Here is a 22,239-nt window from a genome sequence, read left to right on the forward strand (position 1 = left end):
GTGTGTGTGTGTGTGTGTGTGTGTGTGTGTGTGTGTGAAGTTGTCACAGAAGCCTTCAATGTCTCTCATTCCCAGTTATGAGTCAGCAATCATCGATACCATTGCAAAAGAAGCTTCACTGACCACTGCGGAAGCAACTGGGTGCCACACTGGGCATAGCTTGAGCATATGAGACCTCAAAGCCCGGCCCCATAGTGATACACTTCCTCCAACAAGGCCACACCTAACATTGCCACTCCCTATAGGCCAAGTATTCAAACACAAGTTTTATGGGGGTCATAGCTATTCAAACTACCATAGTGCATTATGATCACAGTGGGAAGCATGGCAGCAGGTAGGCAGACAGTGCTGGAGAAGGAGCCAAGAGTTCTACAGCTGAACTGGAAGGCAGCAGGGATAGAGAGTGATACTGGGCCTGGCTTGAGTGATCCTACCCACTGTGCCACACTTCCTCTAACAAGGCCACATCTCCAGTAATGCCACTCCCTATGAGTCTATCGTTTCCATTTTCATTCAAACTACCACACCCTCCCTTCTAAGAACTCCATATTTTCCTTCACTGTTTATATTATTTTCTTATTTATCTTATTTGAGAAAGGTCTTCAATGGCCTTTAGCCTCATACTTGTTATATAGCCTGGTCTTGAAGTTGGGATCCTCCTGTCTCAGACTCCTTTGTGCTAGGATTACAACTGAGAGCCATCTCGTTCGATATAAATTATCTATATCTATATATTTACTGCTGTTTTCTTGTGCTTGATGATTTTTTTTTTTTTTTTTTTTTTTCCGAGACAGGGTTTCTCTGTGTAGCTTTCGCCTTTCCTGGGACTCACTTGGTAGCCCAGGCTGGCCTCGAACTCACAGAGATCCGCCTGGCTCTGCCTCCCGAGTGCTGGGATTAAAGGCGTGCGCCACCACCGCCCGGCTGTGATGATGTTTTTTATTGTTTGTTGTTATGTTCACTTCATTGCTAAATTCTTTTTTTCCCCTCTGAAACAATCTTTCTATGTAGCCTAGATTGGCCTTAAATTTGCCCCAGTTACCCAAATGCTAAGATTACAGGTATGTACCACCAAGTTGGATTCACTGTTAAATCTTTAACCAGGATAATCCTCATATATACTAACGGCACAACCAATCTTACCAAACAGATGAATGAAAACCATAATGTTATCAAAGGGAAACAAAAACTGTCAGGTCAACAGTGTACTCATTTACATCAAAGCAATTCAAACAATTAGAGTATTTTATAATTAAAAGAAAAGAAAAGAAAATTTGAGACCTGGAGAGGTAGCTCAGTTTGTAGAATTCTCACCTAGCATGCACAATGCCTTTAGTTTCATCTCAGCATTACATAATACAGATGATGTACCACACATCTGCAACCCTAGCCCTCCAGAAACAGAGGTATGATGAGGAGAACTGCGCTCAGCTCTAAAGGGTGCCTGCATCACACCCTGTCCCTGGAAGGCTCAGGGGTCACTGCAAAAGAGGGAATGAAAAGATGGCAGGAGCCAGAGTTTGAGAACTGTTGCGAAACTGTTTTCCATTTAGGACAGGGCCATTTCACAAATGAACTCACAGTGGCTGTGGATGCCTGCACAAGAGCAAGACAGTCAGAATTCCAGCATGGATGGAGAAAGGATTCATGAAGTCCCACTTCTACCTGAAGAGTAATTTGTAGCTGATGGCTGATGGACGAGCAAGAGTCGCCCATGCTCCAGTAGCTGGCCCTATCCCTTCACATACCGCCAGCACTAATTAGACTCAGTGTGCTAAAACGAATGAATGAATGAATGAAGAATGAATATGGACATCAGTTGGGGAAGGGAGGGAGGGAGAGGGAGAAAGAGAGAGAGAGAGAGAGATAGAGAGAGAGAGAGAAGGTATGTACATCACAGGTGTATAAAATTCTCAAAGAATAAATAGAAAATACATGAAAAAGAAGTTCAGAGCAATCTGAACTGAAAGTCTGAGGCCAGTCCAGGAATATAAGACCATGTCTCAAACCAACAAACAAACAAACACCTCAGAGTTACTCTTGATGCTCTTACAGAAGAACTGGATTTGGTTCTTAGCATTCATATAGTAGCTCAGAACCATCTGTTAACTCCATTTCTACGGGATCTAATGCCCTCTTATGACTACCACTGGTACCAAGTATGCACATGACATACATGTAAGCAAAATACTTATACACATAAATCTTTTAAAAAAGTGAATACACTGAACCCCATAATCACCAGCATTTTAAGCAAAGTTTTAAGTTCTCTGTTTATCTGTTTTGCTTTATGACATGGGGTCACTATATAGACTACATTATCTTCAAACTTGCTATGTTGTTCAGGCCGTCCTTAAATCCAAAATTTTCCTAGGTCCCACTTTCAAGTGTCAAGGTTACTGGCAAAAGTCACCTTCCCTGATTAGTATTAAGATAGTGTTTTAATATAGTCATTTAAATGTGGACTTGGATTTGATCTCTAGTACTTCAAGGAAAAAAAAAGACTGTAGGGTTAGGGGCTTAGCACAGTGGTAGACCATTTATCTATAAGCACCAAGTCCTGGGTTCAATCTGTAGCACTGGGGTGGGATGGTGGGAGGCAGAACAAAAAGCAAACAAAAGGGAGAGGCTGCTGAGGAGGATCATGTATTTCAGGCCAGTGTTGGATTACAGACTGAATTCTAGCTCAATCTGTTTTAATTATTGAGACCCTGCCAACAACAATAACAAAAACGCAAATTGAAAAGAAAATAATAAAGAAATGTGTCTATTGATAGTTCTGTGGGAAAAAAAACCCTCTGGTCTTTAGAGTCTTTTTTTTTTTTTTTAACATAACAGAATTAAAAGTCAAGTGCATACAAAGGATCAATTAAATTTAAAGATATAAATAGATACTTAATGTTCACATACTGCCTAGTTAACACTGTAGGACATTTACCTTCTTTCATTCAACTAGTCACTGAGGTAAAACACATGCTTACTTGTTATTGGCTGGTCCTGCTGCCAAGACATCGGACTGTAACTTTGGAAAGAACCCTTGCTCATATTTTCCTTGGCCGATTTTCATATCAAGTAGATGTGGGTGAATTGCAGTATGATCCATTTTCATCAGTCTTTGTTCAATTGACTGGGCTATAAATTAAATTTATAATAAATTAGAGGCATTTCATTCCTAAAAAAAATGCTGTATCATAATTCATGTACCTAGAGAAAACTCAATTCATCCTGCCACTCTGAAACAAAGTTTACAAAGGTCTTTGGTATCAGAAACATGAGTATAGAAAGATTAATTTTGCCAGGCGGTGGTGGCGCACGCCTTTAATCCCAGCACTTGGGAGGCAGAGGCAGGCAGATCTCTGAGTTCGAGGCCAGCCTGGTCTACAAAGCAAGTTCCAGGAAAGGCGCAAAGCTACACAGAGAAACCCTGTCTCAAAAAATAAAAAAAAAAAAAGAAAGAAAGATTAATTTTAAGTAAATATTGGAAATATTACATATATATATATATCCACAAGGAGCATAAAACAATGTAACTTTTTAATAATCATATTTCTAGGGAATATTCAGAAATTATCAAATGCCTGCTTTGTGAGGTCAGAGGTTTGGTCTACTGTTAAGACTTTCAAGGGTTTGTGTCATTATTGATTTGTGGTGACTGGTGAGGAAAAAGAAAATCATATGACTATCCCTTTCTTGTTTTCTACATAGAAATCACAAGGCTCTGGAGGCACAATATCAGCAGCAGATAGTCTGCGCCTCTTGGGTTCACCTGCAAATCAAAACTCTTTTTTTTTTTTTTTTGGTTTTTCGAGACAGGGTTTCTCTGTGTAGCTTTGCGCCTTTCCTGGGACTCACTTGGTAGCCCAGGCTGGCCTCGAACTCTCAAGAGATCCGCCTGGCTCTGCCTCCCGAGTGCTGGGATTAAAGGCGTGCGCCACCACCGCCCGGCCAAAACTCTTTTTGGTTAGAGGAAAAACAGCAGCAGAAACACATAAACACAAAAACACCAGTACCAGAAACAACACCCATCTCTACGTCCTTTTCTTTTTTCTTTTTTTTGGGGGGAAGTGGGGAATACAATTTTACCAATGAAAGAAATAATGGAGCCAGGCCTGGTGGTACAGGCCTGTAATTCCAGCTAGTCAGGAAGCCAAGGGAGGAGAATTGTGGGTTCAAGGCTTTCCTATGCAATTTATTGAGACTGTCTCAAAACAAAGAAGTATAAAAAGTACGCATGCATGTATGTGCCGTGTGCACCAAACTAATCTAGGACAGATGGGGGAGCCGTAGACAGCAGTCTCCTTTTACTTTTTCAAGTCTTTAAATTCCTGGGGAACTATGGCCTTAACCTAATCTTATTTTCATGCATGCTACATCTATAATGGTATATTTTCAAAGTGCTTCACACAATTTCTGAGATGAGAGTGGGATTATCAGGGTCCAAGGGACAAAGAGAAAATCCATTTTAATTGGTAAGATTTCCCAGATGCATGTTAAGCTAAGGAATTGGTACTTCATTCCATTTTAAAAATTCTGTCAGAAAGAGAGGAATGGAGCTTTCCCAATGAGGTATTCACATAACTATTAAAAGCACTGGAAGTCACAATTCTCTTAACAAACAACTTCGTTTATTCTATCTCCTTGGTTTCTAGAAACACAGATTCTTGCCACTTCCTGAAGGGATTCCAATGAATTGCCCTTATACATAGGAATACAACAGGGATGCTTTGAAGACTGAATACAAGTTATCATTTAATACTTCTTTCATTAAAAATGCTAATACAACTTTATTCCTCCTGTGACTGAGCTACTTAAATGAAGATGGAAAGGAAGGTAAGCATGAAACAGAAGTGCAGCAAAAAAGCTGCAAAGCCGCTGTGTCCTTTTATCCAGTACAAAACTTGGTCTCAAATAAAAAGCGTCACTTTTTTTTTTTTTTTTCTGAGACAGGTTTCTTGATGTAGCCCTGGCTGTCCTGGAACTAGCTATGCAGACAGGCTAGCCTTGAACTCACAGAGATCTGCCTGCCTCTGTCCCAAGAGTGGGGATTAAAGGTGTGCACTACCACCGCCCAGCAAAAGTGTCATTTTTTTATTGAATGGAAAGAAATAAAAGGATATATATTTCTATTCAGCAAAGAATGGGTTGGGAACTAGGCATAAATGTGTAAAACTACATGAATTGGTACATTTTACATATTTGTTAATGAATAAAACAACTAATAAAAGAATAAGGCTTTAGGTACTAGAAATCAGTCAGATCTGGATCAAACTCATGGGCTCCATCAAGAACTAATTATAGAACCACAACCAAATTCTTTACCCTCTCAGTTTCCTCCTCACCACAGAATGACAATGATAAAGCAATAACAGAAATCAGCTGTGCACACACCTGTCATTAAGATTACAAGTAGAAAGGCATATGAAGACAAACACTGGCACACTGACTGGAACATAGAAAAGACTCAAATGTTGACTATTATTAGTAGGATTATTTATTTAACAGAATGTATTTCACAACCACTCAGACCAGGAAAATTCACCATTCTTTAAAGGAAACTGGTGTTAGGGCTGGGGGGAGCCTTTAATTTGAATGGAAAAATCCAGAGATTTAATTTCAAGACATGAAACTATATAACTATACCACAAAGCAAATATGTACTGTTTTAGTTACGTAAAACTAGACAGTGTCTCAGATTTCCTTTTGTTTTTGTTTTTATTTTAGACAAAATCTTGCTACATTACCCAGGCTGGCCTTAAACTCCTGGTCCTTCTATCTTGGCTTCCGAGTGCTAGGATTCAGGCATGCACCACTATGCCCAGTTTTAGGTTAACTACATTAAGTTAACACCTAGAGACATGAGGTGACAGGTAAAGAGCCAGCATCAACAGCAAGACAGAAATTAACACTTTTTCCTAACACAAGAAAATAACAAAAATCTGCATATTTTGAATGTCTATAGAAATAGGGATTCACAGAAATCTGAAGAAAAGTATAAAAACACTTCTTGATAACACCAGGATTAGTCACAATGTCCCAAAATGAAAATTAACTTTAGCCGGGCAGTGGTGGCGCAAGCCTTTTATCCCAGCACTTGGGAGGCAGAGACAGAGACTGAGTTTGAGGCTAGCCTGATCTACAGAGCAAGTTCCAGGACAGCCAGGGCTACACAGAGAAACCCTGTCTCAAAAAAAAACAAAAAAACAAACCCCCCCCCCCCCAAAAAAAAAGAGAGGAAGGAAGGGAGGGAGGAAAAGAAAAGAGGAAAAAAAAGAAAGAAAATTAACTTTGTGTTGTATAAGTCAACAGTCCATAAAAAGAAATGATCATGGATTTTTTTTAAGGCATGGTAAATATACCTGCTTCTTTTAAACTGCTGCATTTCTGATATATAGATGTCCGCAGGGTGGGTGTAGGTGCCCTTACATTATACAATCTTATCTTTTCAATCCGAGAATCAAAGACCCGAAGCAGAGGGTCTTTCTCTTCCCATTGAGACATGATTTTGTTATCAATAAAGGTGGCAAACATCTGTGTTTCAATGAAGCGTGAAAGAAATGGCAGGTAAGGCTCAGGCTGGTCGGAGAGGAAAGAAGCCTGTAAGGAGATAATTAGCAAAGTCTTGCTTTAATGAGGTCATCTTAATATTCTATAAGATGAACATGAACAGTCTGTTGTTAAGGTTATTACTTTTCAAACTTATAACACATAAAACTGACACTTGACATTTAAAGTCTTGTAAATCTATTTTTCCTTTTCTCTAAATTTATAGATTTTTAGGTCACTTGGGACTTTAGCATTGATCTTACCTTTGAAAACTGATTTATATTAGTATCCTGATGACCATTACGAAGAAGAGAGGACATCATTAATGAATGATGGTCGATAAGTTGTTATACAATGGATTATCAACCATTCACTTCACTTACCATTACATTTTGATTCTTCTTCCCAGTGGGTAATCTCTCCAGTTCTCTGTTCCTAGCCTAGGAAATGAACCTCTAGCCAAAAGGCCACAAGACGAGTAACTGACTATGTGTGTATATAGTGCCTATGGGTGAAATTCTTTTGATCTTCAGGCAGATGTTTTTCTAGGTTCACTCTTCTTGTTAACTCAAGATTAAACTCCTTCCATACTTATGTTGACACAATTGTCTGAGACTTAAAAAGAGAGAGAAAACATTGCCTAAAAAAAAAAAATTCATACAAGTGGATCTTCAAAAATGTACAAGCCATTCTTCCCTCTTACTTGATTGTTTGATGCAGTAAATTATAACTGGCTTCTAACCTAAGTGTTCACATTTTTGTGTTCTCTTCAGGTTCATGTATGATGTATGTAGGAATTCTAATCTTGATTAAGATGAGCTGAAACTTGTATGTGAATTCCTATTCCAGTTACTGGGTTGGTTTTGTTTTTCTTTTTTTTTTTTTAAACTCTTCAAAGTTAGATGCAGTATGTTAGAGCCAAAAGGAGAAAGATGGAAGGATAGTGCCAACATAAAGTTACTATTTTTAGTATTTATCAGGTTTCTTCCAAGCATATTTAATTTTTTCATTTTATTACTTCAGGGGATTTTTAATAAAAGCTTCTTTATATAATCCACTTTTCAATTTAAGTACTTTCATAGATTTGTACTTATATAAGTACAAATATCCAGACGGACTCATAGTAGTCTCTAGAAATCAGTTCGTCTCCTTAATGTTATTTCATAGATAAACATCAAAGTTACTTTTTATAGGACAGATATAGCCCCCTTTTGAAAATGGGCCAAACATCTGGCTTTTCATGTTCAGATTCTTGTGTTCTCTAAGATTTAAAATCAACCAGAACTTGGCGTTCAAGACTACTATGCCCTGCATATTTCCTTGGTGAAAAATAAGATGACTCTAATCTTCTGGAATCCAACATGAAATTTTCATTTTCTTAGGGGTTATACAGAAAGAATTACACTTCTGGTATGAAACTATATAAGAGTAAAAAAAGAACAAGGTACTAGGATATGAACTTAAATCAGAATTTGAATTGCCTCAAAGATAGATCATGAATGTATAAAATTAGTTCTTCAACTGGAGAAAAAGTATAATAAAAACTAAGCAAAAATGAGAACAGGTCCTAGAGAAGAAATATATTTGAAAAGTGGTTTCTTAACACTAAAGAAGTTTAATCAGGCATAAAGTACACCAGCAAATTCTGATGCACATAGTATATTATCCCCCATAAGAAAAAATATGACCAAGTCAGAAAATAATCTTTGATACTACACAAACATAAATACCTATCTGTCAGATGCTCCACAATTAAACACTCAGCATCTTGGAGTGTGATAGCTCCTTTGGGAGGTCTTTCATGACACATCCTAACAGCAGCATTATGCTTGTTCAGTAACAGAGGCAGAGGACTGAACTGCATCCCGGTGACCTAAAGGCCTTCATATACATCTCTAGTGTTTTTTTGTCTGTTGGAGAAATCTGGGGGTACATGAAGAACACTGGACAGAATACAGTAAACCTTAGAAAGAAGCTTCAGAGGATAGTAATAAGCTGCTACATTTTCTAGTCTCTTTTTCTAAAAACTTTGGAACATAATCTTAGACTAAAAGTCATAAAACCAAATTTACTCACTTGCCCTTTTTTTTTTTTTCAGAGCTGAGGCCCGAACCCAGGGCCTTGCGCTTGCTACGCAAGCACTCTACCACTGAGCTAAATTCCCAATCCCTTTTTTTTTTTTTTGATTTTTCAAGACAGGGTTTCTCTGTGTAGCTTTGCACCTTTCCTGGGTCTCGCTCTGTAGACCAGGCTGGCCTCCAACTCACAAAGATCTTCCTGCCTCTGTCTCCCGAGTGCTGGGATTAAAGGCGTGCGCCACCACCACCCGGCCACTTGCTCTCTTTTAAGACACAAAAGATAGAAAATTAGGTTTATGAAACTGAACTACTACCTTTATATGAACAAACTGGGTGTTATATCATTGGGTGAAGACTAAACTATCAGTGAGAATTTCTTAGAAAAGGAACAGGCAGCCAGGGGGTGGTAGTGCATGCCTTTAATCCCAGCACTTGGGAGGCAGAGGCAGGGGGATCTCTGTGAGTTCCAGGCCAGCCTGGTCTACAGAGTGAGATCCAGGACAGGCACCAAAACTACACAGAGAAACCCTGTCATGAAAAACCAGAAAAAAAAAAAAAGGAACAGGCTTAATTTTTCTAGACTTTGTCATAAAACAACTGTAAATAAAACTTACAGGAGAAGACTAGTAAGAATCAAGTTCATATATATGAGATATTATAGCAATTTAATACACAATTCAAAGACCAGTTTTATGAGCCATCTATTTGTTCTTTTGTTTTTGAGACTGGTCTCAGGTTTCCCAGGCTGGTCTCAAACTTACTATGTAGCAGAGGATGGTCTTGCATTCCTGACCCTCCTGCTTCTACCTCCCAAGGATTTACTTTCTTGTAAAACTATTTTATCTATCATAAAATACTTAATGGGATGGAAAAACCTGTGCTTAAAAGGTTAAAAAGACTAGTAATATAGGCTGTTAATAATCATAAAGAGGAAAACTATGGTTCTTTTTACTTTGTCAAAGTTCTGCATCTGTTCCCGGTTGGTCAGCCAGGACTCCATGTCCTGGGCAGTCTGAATTACAAATGCTTCATAATCTGCAAACATCTGTATAAAGCGGCTGGCAAAGACCTCTCGTAGTTGTACGTTGAGTTGGTAGTCCCTCAATTCTGCCTCTTCACACTGTAATTTTAAATCCTTTTCTTTTTCACTCAGAGAAGCCGTGAGGTCCATTTTTTCCACAGTCACACCAGTCCTATCAGCAAGAGCCTGGAGGCGGGCTATGGTTTCGTTGCCCTTCATTAACTCATACATGCTAATGTTATTGGTGGGGACATTGCCGTTCTTTTTGTCATTAACCAAATCTTTCAGAACCATATTCTTCAGTTTGGTAGCACTCTCACTACAATGCAGGCTCCCCTCAGGAGGAATCCCAAACTGGAGAAGAACTTCAGACAGCTCTTGGATAAGATCCACTTTATTGGGGAACTGTGGGAATTCTTCGGGCAATTCAATAAAATGGTTGTCAATATCCACAAAGCACAGATTGGCCTGAAATGGAAAAAACAAAAACACAAAGGTTTTGTGAATTGTAAAAGGCTGACTGATTACAACTTAAATGACTTCAGAGGGCTCCAATATTGTAGATCCAGAGCCAAATTATCTTGGGCTATTTTTAGCCTACTAAAATAGCATTATTGCCCACCTGTGATTGGCCTAACATCTTTATAAGTTAGGAATTTAACAATGACCATCCTAAAGGCTAAGAATTGTTGCAGAATATTTGTACATTGTGAAGATGTGTCTTTGCCAAGGCACCTTCTGATTGGTTTAATAATGAGCTGAATGGTCAGTACCTGGGCAGGAGAGGATAGGCTGGATTTCCAGGGAGAAAGGAAGAAAAGGCACATGGATTTCACCATAGACTCTGAAGAAGTCAGACACAGGGACAGAACAGAGTTAACTGAGACACGTGGCAGAATGTAGATTTAAAAAGACAGGTTAGTTTATGTTATAAGAGCTTGTTTGGAACAAGCCTTAAGCTAAGGCTGAGCATTCATAATTAATAAGTCTCCAAGTCATTATTGGGGAGCTGGTGGTACAAAAAATACTTGTTAGAAAGAATGTCATCAAATAATATTTGAGGCCTATAGCAGAGATTTCCCTGTTTTGCTGTAACCTGCTTACTTAATTTTTCCACCAATGCATTTGAAAAATTCATGAAACTGCTATCACATTAGAACATGGTTATTTGGGGTCATTTAAATCAGTGATCTCAGGTAAAGGTCACTCATATTTGGCTACAGAATAAACCATCTCTTATTCCCTTTAAGGTGAGAACAATGTTTTTATGGTGACAACTTAAAGTAAAAGAATTTAAAGTTCTAAAATATTCTATTATAAACAGAAACAAATTATACCATGTTTAAACCATTTTAAAATAGAGGATCCCAGGCTAGTCTTGAATTTGCTCTACAGATAAGATGAACATGACCCTGGTCTCCAGTCCTGTCGGCTTCCACCTCTCGTGCCCTAGGATTTCAGGCACGAACCACCATTATTATTCTTTACACTGCATTTTTTGGCAGGTATGTGTAGTGTTGGGAATTGAGACTGGGGCCTTGGGCACGCTAAGCAAGTGTTCTCTTGCCCTCTATCTTTTATGATGACCTTCTCAAGGCTCAGAATTGTATGTATGAGTGAGATGCCAAGGATTGTAACAAGGATCTTCCTCACTCTAAGCCCATGCCCACTACACTGAGCTGCATAAGCCAGAATATGAGGTTCAGAATCTTTTATTCATTAAAATTTCTTCTAGTATATAAGATAACTTGTTTAATTATGATATTTTCATACATTTATACTTTGATCATGTTTGCCTTTCATTTTATTGAATTATCTTCATTACTATCTGTAGCCGGGGGCTTTTCTGCGTACTGCCCGGTCCTGTATCCAGTTATAAAATAATCACTCACAGGCTTATATTAATTATAAACGTTTGGCCGATGGCTCAGGTTTATTACTAACTAGCTCTTACAACTTAAATTAACCCGTTTCTATTAATCTATATTTCGTCACGTGGCTGTGGCATTACCAGTCTGCTGGCATCTTGCTCCTTGGGCAGCTGGATGGCGTCTGTCCTGACTCTACCCTTCTTCTCCCTGTATCTCTGCTTGGATTTCCCGCCTAGCTATATTCTGCCCTGCCATAGGCCAAAGTAGCTTTATTCATCAACCAATAAAAGTAAAACATATTCACAGCGTACAGAAGGACATCCCACATCAACTTTCCCCATCTCTATCTCCATTTCCCTCTTTGTCACCTAAATACCGCCCCTCCTTCACGTTGTTCGGTAGCTAATAAGATGTCATCAGGCATGGAGATCACTGAAATAGATCTTCCTTCCATAACTAGGTCTGGATGTTACCTCCCATATTCCAATCTCAAGATCCAGAACAGCAGGAGCATGACACAGGCCAACAACTGATATCCAAGAGGAGCCCCAGCGAGAGCCCAGTATCAGTGGCATAGAAGATGCCAGAGGCCTTGAGCCAGACCAGTGACTGTGGCAATGAACACTTGCAAGTCAAGATAAATGGACTAAAGGGTAGACTGTGACTCAATGGGCCACACTACAGCTTCAGTACAAGATTCTTCTCTTTCTCTTTTTGTTGTTTTTGTTTCTGTTTTGGTTTTTCTTTAAATTTGGTTTTGCTTTTTTTTTGGGGGGGAGAGTTGCAAGGGCAGAGGGTGGATCCAAGGGAACAGGGAGATGAGTGAATGTATGATGTGAAATCCACAAAGAATCATTAAAACTTAAAATAAAAAAAGATTTAAATATATGAAAGGGAGAAAGGTGGAGGTAGCAAGACTTTTCTGAAACTCACTAAGGGAAAGTTATTCCTTCCTGGTAAAGTATGGCTATTTTATATAGATTATTTATTTTTCTTTAATATTCTTTAATTTACTTGTTACATGATTTTTGGTTGGACGGTGGTGGCACATGCCTTTAATCCTAGCTCAGGAGGCAGACACAGGCTAATCTCTGTGAGTTTGAGGCTGGCCTGGTCTACAGAGCAAGTTCCAGGACAGCCAGAGCTGTTACATAGAGAAACCCTGTCTCGAAAAACAAAGCAAAACAAGAAAACCAACCAAACAAATAAATAAAATTAAAAAAAATCTTTTTCTACATGATTTTTGGTCACAAGAATACTTTCTGAGTTCTATACCTCTGGCTTGAGGCAGAGACATGGTGTTCGAAATTGCTCAAAGATAGATATACTCCTGTAAGTTAATCCAAATTGGCCTGTGGATCATTGTGATGACTATTCTTGGTTATCAACCTGATTCGATCTAGAATCAACTAAAACAATAAAATGGCTGGGCACACCTGTGAGGGATTTTTTGCTTAACTGAATCTTTTCAAGTGGGAAGACTCACTGCTAATCTAGATCTTTATTTTATTTTATTTTTTAAAAAGATTTATTTATTATATATATAGTATTCTGTCTGCATATATTCCTGCAGGCCAGAAGAGGGCACCAGATCTCATTATAGGTGGTTGTGAGCCATCATGTGGTTGCTGGGAATTGAACTCAGGACCTTTGGATGAGCAGCCAGTGCTTTTCACCTTTGAGCCATCTCTCCAGCCCCCCTTATCTGGATCTTTGAGATGGGAAGTCCACCTTTAATCTGGGCTATACCTGCGGTTGGCAGCCTGTACAAAGGACATGGGAGAAGGAAGTTTGCTCTCTTTGCCTACTTGATCTCACTCTTGCTGGCAAGTCCATTCCTTCACTGGCATTAGAGTCTACTTCTTCGGATTCCAGCATATACTGAAGACCAGCTGAGATATCCAGCCTTGTAGACTGAGCAACTACTGGATTCTTGGACCTTCTGTTGATAGACAGCCATTGTAGACTAGCTGGACAATAGCCTATAAGGCATTCTACTAACCCTCCCTCTAAATAATAATAATAATAATAATAATAATAATAATAAAAAATATATAATTATTGTACATAATAAATAATATAAAAATAAATAAATGTCCCCCCCATTTTATAAGTTCTGCTCCTCTAGAGAACCCTGACTAATACAATCACCTAGATAGGAAACTGCCTCCCAGGAAAGCTGTCTGTTACACTTAAAATGTATTTAAGAAGATGGGAGAAATAACTATCCCTTTAATGAGATAGGTACTCACATACACCAGAAGCCCTCCCACAATGCAGTTGTTTATATATTCTCAATGCTAAGCCTTTGTTCTTTCTAGGAAAGTATAATTTGTTTTCTTTCTTCTCTTTTTAATTTACTTTTCCAGATACAGGCCAAAATTTTAAGTTGCCATACCTCTGAGCATCCTTACTATCCTTCTGAAGCCCCTGACTGCCATGCAGGTGCTAGAAGAATTCCATTGCTGAGTCAGCCCGTTTTGTAACTCAAAACACATCAGTTGCTGAGTGGTGGTGGCAACCGCCTTTAGTCCCAGCACTTGGGAGACAGAGGCAGGTGGATCTCTGTGAGTCTGAGGCCAGCCTGGTCTACAGAGCGAGTTCCAGGACAAGCTCCAAAGCTACACAGAGAAATCCTGTCTCGAAAAAACCAAAAACAAAAAACCACATCACTTTCTTATCTATATGGATCTTCCCAGCAACTGATAAGGTTTCCATTGTGCCTACAATAGTTTTTCTCTCAAACTCTAAGTGTCTTTAAGTTTCTTTCTGAGTTGTCTTACTTTATCAATGAGACTAAGGAGTTGCAAAAGGGGTTCACAATTCCCTAGTAAAAATGCATTTTTAATTTTATTTATTTACTTTGGTTTTTTGAGACAGAGTTCCTCTATGTAGCCCTGGGTGTCTGACTATATAGACCAGGCTGGCCTCAAACTACCTAGGCAATTGAAATGACTTTTAACTTCTGATCCTCCTGCCTCCACCTCCCAAGTGCTCTTACAGATTTGTGCCACTATGCCTAGTTTACTTTCATGCCTTAAATATATATGTACACATATTATTAAGCCTAGATTGTGTATGAGAGTTTGTTTTCCTCTCAGTTACCCTCTCAACCTTCCCATTAGGCCCTTCCTCTCCTTACACAGCCACTCTTCTTTCTACCTCCATTGTATGTGTGTATGTATATGTGTGTATGTGTATGCATATATATGTGTGTGTGTATATATGTATGTATATATATATGTGTGTGTGTGTGTGTGTATATGTGTGTATATGCATATGCACTGAAAAATCTAGATTCCACATAAGAAAGAAAACACACACAATATTTGTCTATCTGAGCAGGCTTATTTCTTTAACATGATCTCTAATTCATCCATTTTCTAACAAATGTCGTAACTTCCTTTTTGTGCTGAATAAAGTTCCATTGTGTATGCAAGCCATATTTTTCTTCTTCTTATATCTGTTGATACACAGCTATACTGATTCCCTATCTTGGCTATTATGAATAGTGTATCAATAAACATGGATACGCAGGGATCGCTTGAGGTGTTCAAACTTAGATTCCTTTGGGTGTATAGCCAGGAATGTTATAGCTGGGTCATATGGTAGTTCTACTTTTAATTTTTTTAGTAATGTCCATGGTGATTTTCATATTAGCTATATTGATTTACATTCCTGTCAACAGTATGTGATGGTTCTTTCTCCACATTCCCACTAGAATTTTTTCCTTTTCTTTCTTTTCATTTTTTTAAGATTTATTTTTAAAGACTTATTTATTTTTATTTTATGTGGATTGGTGTTTTGTCTGCATGTATGTCTGTGTGAGGGTGTTGGGTGTTGGATCCCCTAGAACTAAAGTTACAGACAGTTGTGAGCTGCCATGTGGGCGCTGGGACTTGAATCTGGGTCCTCCGGAAGATCAGCCAGTGCTGTTAACTGCTGAGCCATTTCTCCAGCCCCCTTTCTCTCATTTTTTGAGACAATGTATCATCTAGACCAGGCTGGCCTAGCTTGTTATGTAGCTAAGGTTAATGCTTCCACTTCCCAAGTTCTAGGATAACAGCTTGCCAGCTTCAGAAAATATTCTTCCTTCTCTTCTCTTTCCTTCCCCCTCTCTTTCCTTTTGTTTTTCTCCTTCTTCCTCCTCCTCTGACAAAAAACTCACACACTTTCACACCCACCATGCTGGGAACAGAACCCAGGGGCTTGTACATGTTCTAACTCGGGCTGTATTCCCAGCACCAGAAGATATTCTTGGGTTGATAAAACTATGACAGAAACCAGACAAGGTATTTTCTGAGTATCTGATAAGAGCTGTCCTCTCCCACCCTCATCTTCCCCACATACTCCCTAAGAGACGATGTAACAAATGGCTACTAACATCTATCATTTTGGAATCATGAGGAAAGGGAGTAGGTGGTTAATTATAAGTCTAGGCAGTTACATTAGCCACCCAACAACTAAAATCGTACTTTCCTAAAATAATAATTTTGTAAGTGACATTTTTATAACTGTTTTTAGAAACTTTCTTGCTAGATTTGGTCATTATTTTATTTCAGTTTTCAGGGGAAAGGGTAGGAAGTATCACTAGTGTGCACATGTCTCTTTTAAAAAGACTGCCTTATTTTTATTTATTATTTATTTACTTTGGTTTTTTGAGACAGGGTTTCTCTGTGCAACCCTGGCTGTCCTGGGGCTCCCTCTGTAGACCAGTCTAGCCTCAAACTCAGAGATCTGCCTGTCTCTGCCTCCCAAGTACTGGGAATAAAGGTGTGCACCACTACCACCTGGCTTATTTTTGTCTTTTTTGAGACAAGGTCTGTTACAAGATATTTGATCATACGGTTAATCCCTAGATTGTGTTATTTGCTGGAAAAAACTGTTTCTAGTTGTGGTGTGTTCAGCCACAGCAGACACCTTTAATCCAAGAGCTTTCTGCTTGAATATTGTAAACAGGATTAAATAATTCAACCATAGTTCAAGAGGCAGAGCAAGCAACCAGTTGACAGGAAAAAAATCATAGAGAGTAAGAGGGAGTCAGGAGGAGGGACAGAGAGATGCACAGGAAGTAGAAGGGAGAGACACTGAGTTGGAGGAGTTTTGTGTGAAAAAGCATAGGAGAAAGCTTTTTCTGGGACATCAGTAGAGGAAGAAGGTCAGCTGGTTGCTTCCTCTGCCTCTCTGGACTAGTAGGCTTTCACCCCAGCATCTGGCTCCTGAGTCTTTATTAGTAAAATTGGAAGTTTGAGATTTTGTTAAAAAAAAACAACAAGGGTTTCTCTGTGTAGCTAGCCCTGGCTGTCCTAGAACTCTCTATGTAGACCAGGCTGGCTTTGAACTCACCTACCTCTGTCTCCCAAGTGCTGGGATTAAAGGTATGCAATACTACACCTAGCTTAAAATAGACTATTCTTTTTAATGTCTACTTCTCCTTAAAATTATGTGAAGCTGGTTATTTCATTTCACTGTAAAATGCTTCCAGAGTGAAGAGACATGCTGCTGTGGGATGGTCGATATGTCAAATTACTCTGATTGGTCAATAAATAAATCACTGATTGGCCAGGGGCCAGGCAGGAAGTATAGGTGGGACAAGGAGGAGAATAAAGCTGGGAAGTGGAAGGCTGAGTCAGAGAGACACTGCCAGCCGCCACGATGACAAACAGCATGTGAAGACTCCGGTAAGCCACAAGCCACGTGGCAAGGTATAGATTTATAGAAATGGATTAATTTAAGCTGTAAGAACAGTTAGCAAGAAGCCTGCCACGGCCATACAATTTGTAACCAATATAAGTCTCTGTGTTTACTTGGTTGGGTCTGAGTGGCTGTGGGACTGGCAGGTGAGAGAGATTTGTCCTGTGGACCAGGCAGGAAAACTCTAGCTACAACATGCTGTTACCTTTTTCTTCTAAAATACTGATGCTCTTCTCCATTCCCTCCATCCCCAGACAGGGTTTCTCTGTGTAGCCTAGCTGCCCTGGAACTCACTCTGTAGCCTAGGCTGGCCTCGAACTCAGAGATCCACCTACCTCTGCCTCCCAAGTGCTAGGATTAAAGGCGTGCGCCACCACACCTGACCAATGATGCTCTTAATATATGGTTTCTATACAGAAAATCTTACTTTTACAATTGATTCATGTTATTTCATATTATCCCATTATATGAAGAGATGAGTTTGTATATTTATTAAAGTGTTGAGCTCATGATTGGGAGAAAAAAAACTAGAAAATCACAGACATCATTTTGAGGGCTTTTAGAAATGTTAATTGGGGCTGGAGAGATGGCTCAGAGGTTAAGAGCACTGACTGCACTTCCAGAGGTCCTGAGTTCAATTCCCAGCAACCACATGGTGGCTCACAACCATCTGTAATGGGATCTGGTGCCCTCTTCTGGCCTGTAGTCATACATGCTGTATACATAATAAATAAATAAATCTTAAAAAAAAATGTTAATTGTCATATCTTTAGAGTCAAATGATACAAGCAGACAGAGAAAGATCTTCCAATTGTATGTATACTAACTGGCATTAAAATATTTCAACAAGTATTCATAGAAACCAGAAAGAATTTATATATTTAAATACATTTCCTTATATCATTTGATAAACAATTTACAATATATAATCAATAAAAACTAAAACAAGCCAGTCGGTGGTGGCGCACGCCTTTAATCCCAGCACTTGGGAGGCAGAGCCAGGCGGATCTCTGTGAGTTCGAGGCCAGCCTGGGCTACCAAGTAAGTTCCAGGACAGGCACCAAAACTACACAGAAAAACCCTGTCTCGAAGAAAAAAAAAAAAAGAAACTAAAACAACATTAAGTCTTTAAAAAACAAAAAATCCATTTGGCTAGTCTGTTTTTTTTTTTTTTCCTTTGAAAATGTAAAGTCTTTAATTCTTGCCAGGCAGTGGTAGTGCATGCCTTTAATCCCAGCACTCAGGAGGCAGAGGCCTGTGAATCTCTGAGTTCGAGGTCACCCTAGTCTATAGAATAATTTCCAGGGCAACTAGGGCTACACAGAGAAACCTTGTCTCAAAAGGAGAGAGGGAGAGGGGGGAGAGAGGGAGGGATGGAGGGAGGGAGAGGGAGAGGGAGAGGGAGAGGGAGAGGGGGAGGGGGAGAGAGAGAGAGAGAGAGAGAATATGAGAATGAGAATTTAATTCTTTGAACCAACAAGATACATTAATATAATTAAGGAGAAAACAAGAAAATTCAGGGAACAGAGAAGGAAGATAAATTAGGGAGGAGAGAGCAGACAGCATTCCTCCACTCCCTACACCACAGACACGACAATATGCACATTTCATATGGCCTCAATCAAGCTATTTCCCCTGTGGTGGTCTGAATAGGTATGGCCCTCACAGACTCATGTGTTTGAATGCTTGGCCACAGGGAGTGGCACTATTAGGTGTGGCCTTGTTGGAGGAAGTGCGTCCACTGTGGTGGCTGGCTTTGAGGTCATATATGTTCAAGCTGGGCCTCGTGGATCACAGAACTCTCAGTTCTTGCTTTAGCACCACATCTGCCTGCATGCTGGCATGTCTCGCCATGGTGATAATGGACTGAACCTCTGAAACTGTAAGCCACCCTAATGAAATGTTCTCCTTTATAAGAGTTGCAGTGGTCACAGTGTCTCTTCACAGCAATAAAACCCTAACTAAGACATCCCCTTGAATTGCAAAGTTAATTTTAGCAAGGCAACATGGATGACTGATTATAGCACTTGCTACTCAGTATGATGGCTGTGGCTTATGTGTTATTTTATATTCACTTTTTGTTTTGCTTTTTGTTTTTTTGAGACAGGGTTTCTCTTCGTAGCTTTGCGCCTTTCCTGGATCTCGCTCTGTAGACCAGGCTGGCCTCAAACTCACAAAGATCCGCCTGCCTCTGCCTCCCAAGTGCTGGAATTAAAGGCGTGCGCCACCACCGCCCGGCATATATTCACTTTTTAAAATGAGAATCCCTATGAGAAATAAGAACAAGTTAAGCTCAGTGAGAGGGATTTTATTAAAAAAGGTGACAATTAAATAGCTAATAATGTAATTAACTATTTTATATTTTAAATAGGCCATACCATTCTCATCAATATTTCATTTCAAAGCTTTCCATTCCAATTTTGAATAGCATTAACAAGAGCTAAAAATTAAATTTAAAATGTTTTGAAGAACCTTTGATTATTTTATTCGTGAGTTTTTGAAAATACAATGCAGAGAAAGCAAAGTAAACTAATGTGCTGAGGATATAGGGATAAAATTTTCGTCTCACAGACCATGCTAAGTTAACTTTAAGAACAGGCTGATAACTAGCCTACAGCTAAAGATGGCAAGCAGTAAAGCATCTGCTGCTTCCATTATCCTGTGTGCTGAGGGATATTACTTTCTATTCAATAGAGGTAAAAAATAAAATTTAACTCAATTAATAAAAATGATTTTAAAGGAATGTTAAGTCTGGACTATATACAGCTTATGACGGCTATTCTTTTTTTTTTTTTTTTTGAGACAGGGTTCCTCTGTGTAGCTTTGACACCCTTCTTGGAACTTGCTCTGTAGCCCAGGCTGGCCTCGAACTCACAGAGATCCACCTGCCTCTGCCTCCCGAATACTGGGATTAAAGGCGTGCGCCACCACAGTCTGTCATGACAGTTATTCTTGTTTGTCAATCTGACAACATCTGGCATTAACTAAAATCTCCAAAATGGAGGGGCACACCTGTGAGGTATTTTTGCTTAATTTGAAGTGGGAAGATACACTTATAATCCAGATCTTTTGAGGTGGGAAGACCCACCTCTACTCTGGGCCATGCCTTCTTCTGGAAGCCTACATAAGGACATGGAAGAAGGAAGCTTCCTTTGCCTGCTTGCTCTCAATCCACGAGCAACTCTCCTCCTTCACTGGCATTAGAGCCTATATATTCATTCTATAAATTCTGTTACTCTAGAGTACCCTGACTAATACACTGCTTAAAAACAAAATTTACAGCATGAGGATGGAAAAAAGTTAAATGCTTTTAGAGTAACAAAATGGTAATATCAAACTATTATTGCACCACCTTCAGGAATGTAAAGTTGTGAAAATTTGTTATTGTCCTTCTTTGAAGTGTATTAATTAATAGCTGTGTTATATCAAGTACCAGAAGAAACAGTTTGCAGGCTAGGGCTCAGGCCCTAACCCACAACACCTGGGAGATTCAGATATAAATACTGCACAAAGACAATGTTACATAATAAAAGCCATGGCCTAAGTCAACAAATAGCATGTACTTCATCATTAATGACCAGCTTTACCTCTTGTGGAAGTTCTAATTTAGACCGGTCAGTTCCTTCTTTTGATTGAAGACCCATCAGATAAGGGACAGGGGCATCAAGAAAATGTAGCAGAGAGGCAGGGAGGATGGGTACATAAACATGCTGCCACTGAAATGGGAACAAGAGTGTGGTAATGCCTTCTGCCACAGTCATCAGACGCTGATAATCTGTACAGAACCAGAGAAACAAAAGGGGAGAATCCAAGTGAAAACAAGTGCTGCAGTAGACCTAAAACATCAGAAGAAAACTGTGTTAAGATAAATACTTTTGGACTGGAGAGATGGTTCACTTGTCTAGCGCACTCACTGTTCTTTCAGAGGAGCTGAGTTCGAAGCCCAGCACTCCTATGGTGGCTCACAAACAGCACTAGCTCCAGTTCCAGAGGATCTGACCCCCTCTCCTGATCTGAGGCTACCAGGCACATGGTGCACATATATGCATGCAAGCAAAATAGTCATACACATAAATAAATCTTCAAAAAATTGAAAAATATTTTTTCATGATCATGGAGAAAGTAGGTCAGTTCTAGCTCATCATAATTAGAGTTAAATTATTTCCCTGAATAACTTGCAGAAAGTATGGAAACACCATCACCACTCTTGCAATCAGTGGTAGGTGAGTAATCTGCATCCTCTCCCTCTTCTCCTCACCTGCCTCTCTCTCCAGGGTCTTCCTATACAGACCAAAATTCAGAGATCAGCTTGTCTCTGCTCTGCATTTCCAGTGCTGTGATCAACTGCATGTGCCATTATGCACACACAGCCCTGAATTCTCTTAAAATGTGGAGGAATCAAAAACTAATAAACTGTTCTTGCTATCTAGCCTTCTGAAAAGGTACAATATTGTTGCTATGAATCACTTTCATATATGCATATACCCATGTATCTCCAATTCAGAGGCTAATTTTTCTTTTCTTGTATAGATGATCATGGCTACATCTTTGATAATCTGATTATTTTAGCACTTATTTTGTAGGTATAAAAAGAAATCAGAGCTAGATGGTGGTGGTACATGCCTTTAATCTTAGCACTTGGAAGCAGAGGCAGGTGAATCTCTGTGAGTTCCAGGCTAGCCTGGTCTACAGAGTGAGTTCCAGGACAGCTAGGACTACACAGAGACACCCTTTTTCAAAAAACAGACAAACAAACAAAGCTGTGTTTATTAGTAATTGTAGAGAAGGAATATGCATACTCTTCAGGAACTGTGGAACATCTTAGTGAAGAAAGACCATTATAGTATTTGGGACTTTGTAGGGTAATTTGGGGCTTTCAGAAAACAGAGACTTGCTTTGGATAGGAAGCTGTCAGAAATGAAGGAACGTTGTGACCAGGTAGGTATCTTGTCTTGGGATATTTGAGCAACCTGTGTAAAGATGTGTTGCTGTTTTACCTTACCTGCCTAATGCATCTGATTGGTTTAATAAA

The 22,239-nt window shown here is 39.3% G+C and overlaps 1 protein-coding gene across 4 annotated transcripts in view; it reads right to left on the reverse strand.

The window, feature by feature from the left end:
- Positions 1-22,239, reverse strand: part of Dennd5b (DENN domain containing 5B) — a 148,386-nt gene that overhangs the window by 58,255 nt on the left and 67,892 nt on the right. For all 4 annotated transcript variants that reach the window (XM_052721943.1, XM_052721942.1, XM_052721945.1 and 1 more), the window contains 4 exons: positions 20,795-20,982; positions 9,574-10,110; positions 6,357-6,594; positions 2,982-3,132 (listed from right to left, as the gene is read on the reverse strand). In XM_052721943.1, the coding sequence (XP_052577903.1) occupies positions 2,982-3,132; positions 6,357-6,594; positions 9,574-10,110; positions 20,795-20,982 (1,114 nt within the window). The remainder of the gene's footprint in view (positions 1-2,981; positions 3,133-6,356; positions 6,595-9,573; positions 10,111-20,794; positions 20,983-22,239) is intronic.

This window comes from Peromyscus californicus, unplaced genomic scaffold (assembly GCF_007827085.1).
Source record: "Peromyscus californicus insignis strain IS unplaced genomic scaffold, ASM782708v3 Scaffold_6__1_contigs__length_162567912, whole genome shotgun sequence".
NCBI classification, from domain to species: domain Eukaryota; kingdom Metazoa; phylum Chordata; class Mammalia; order Rodentia; family Cricetidae; genus Peromyscus; species Peromyscus californicus.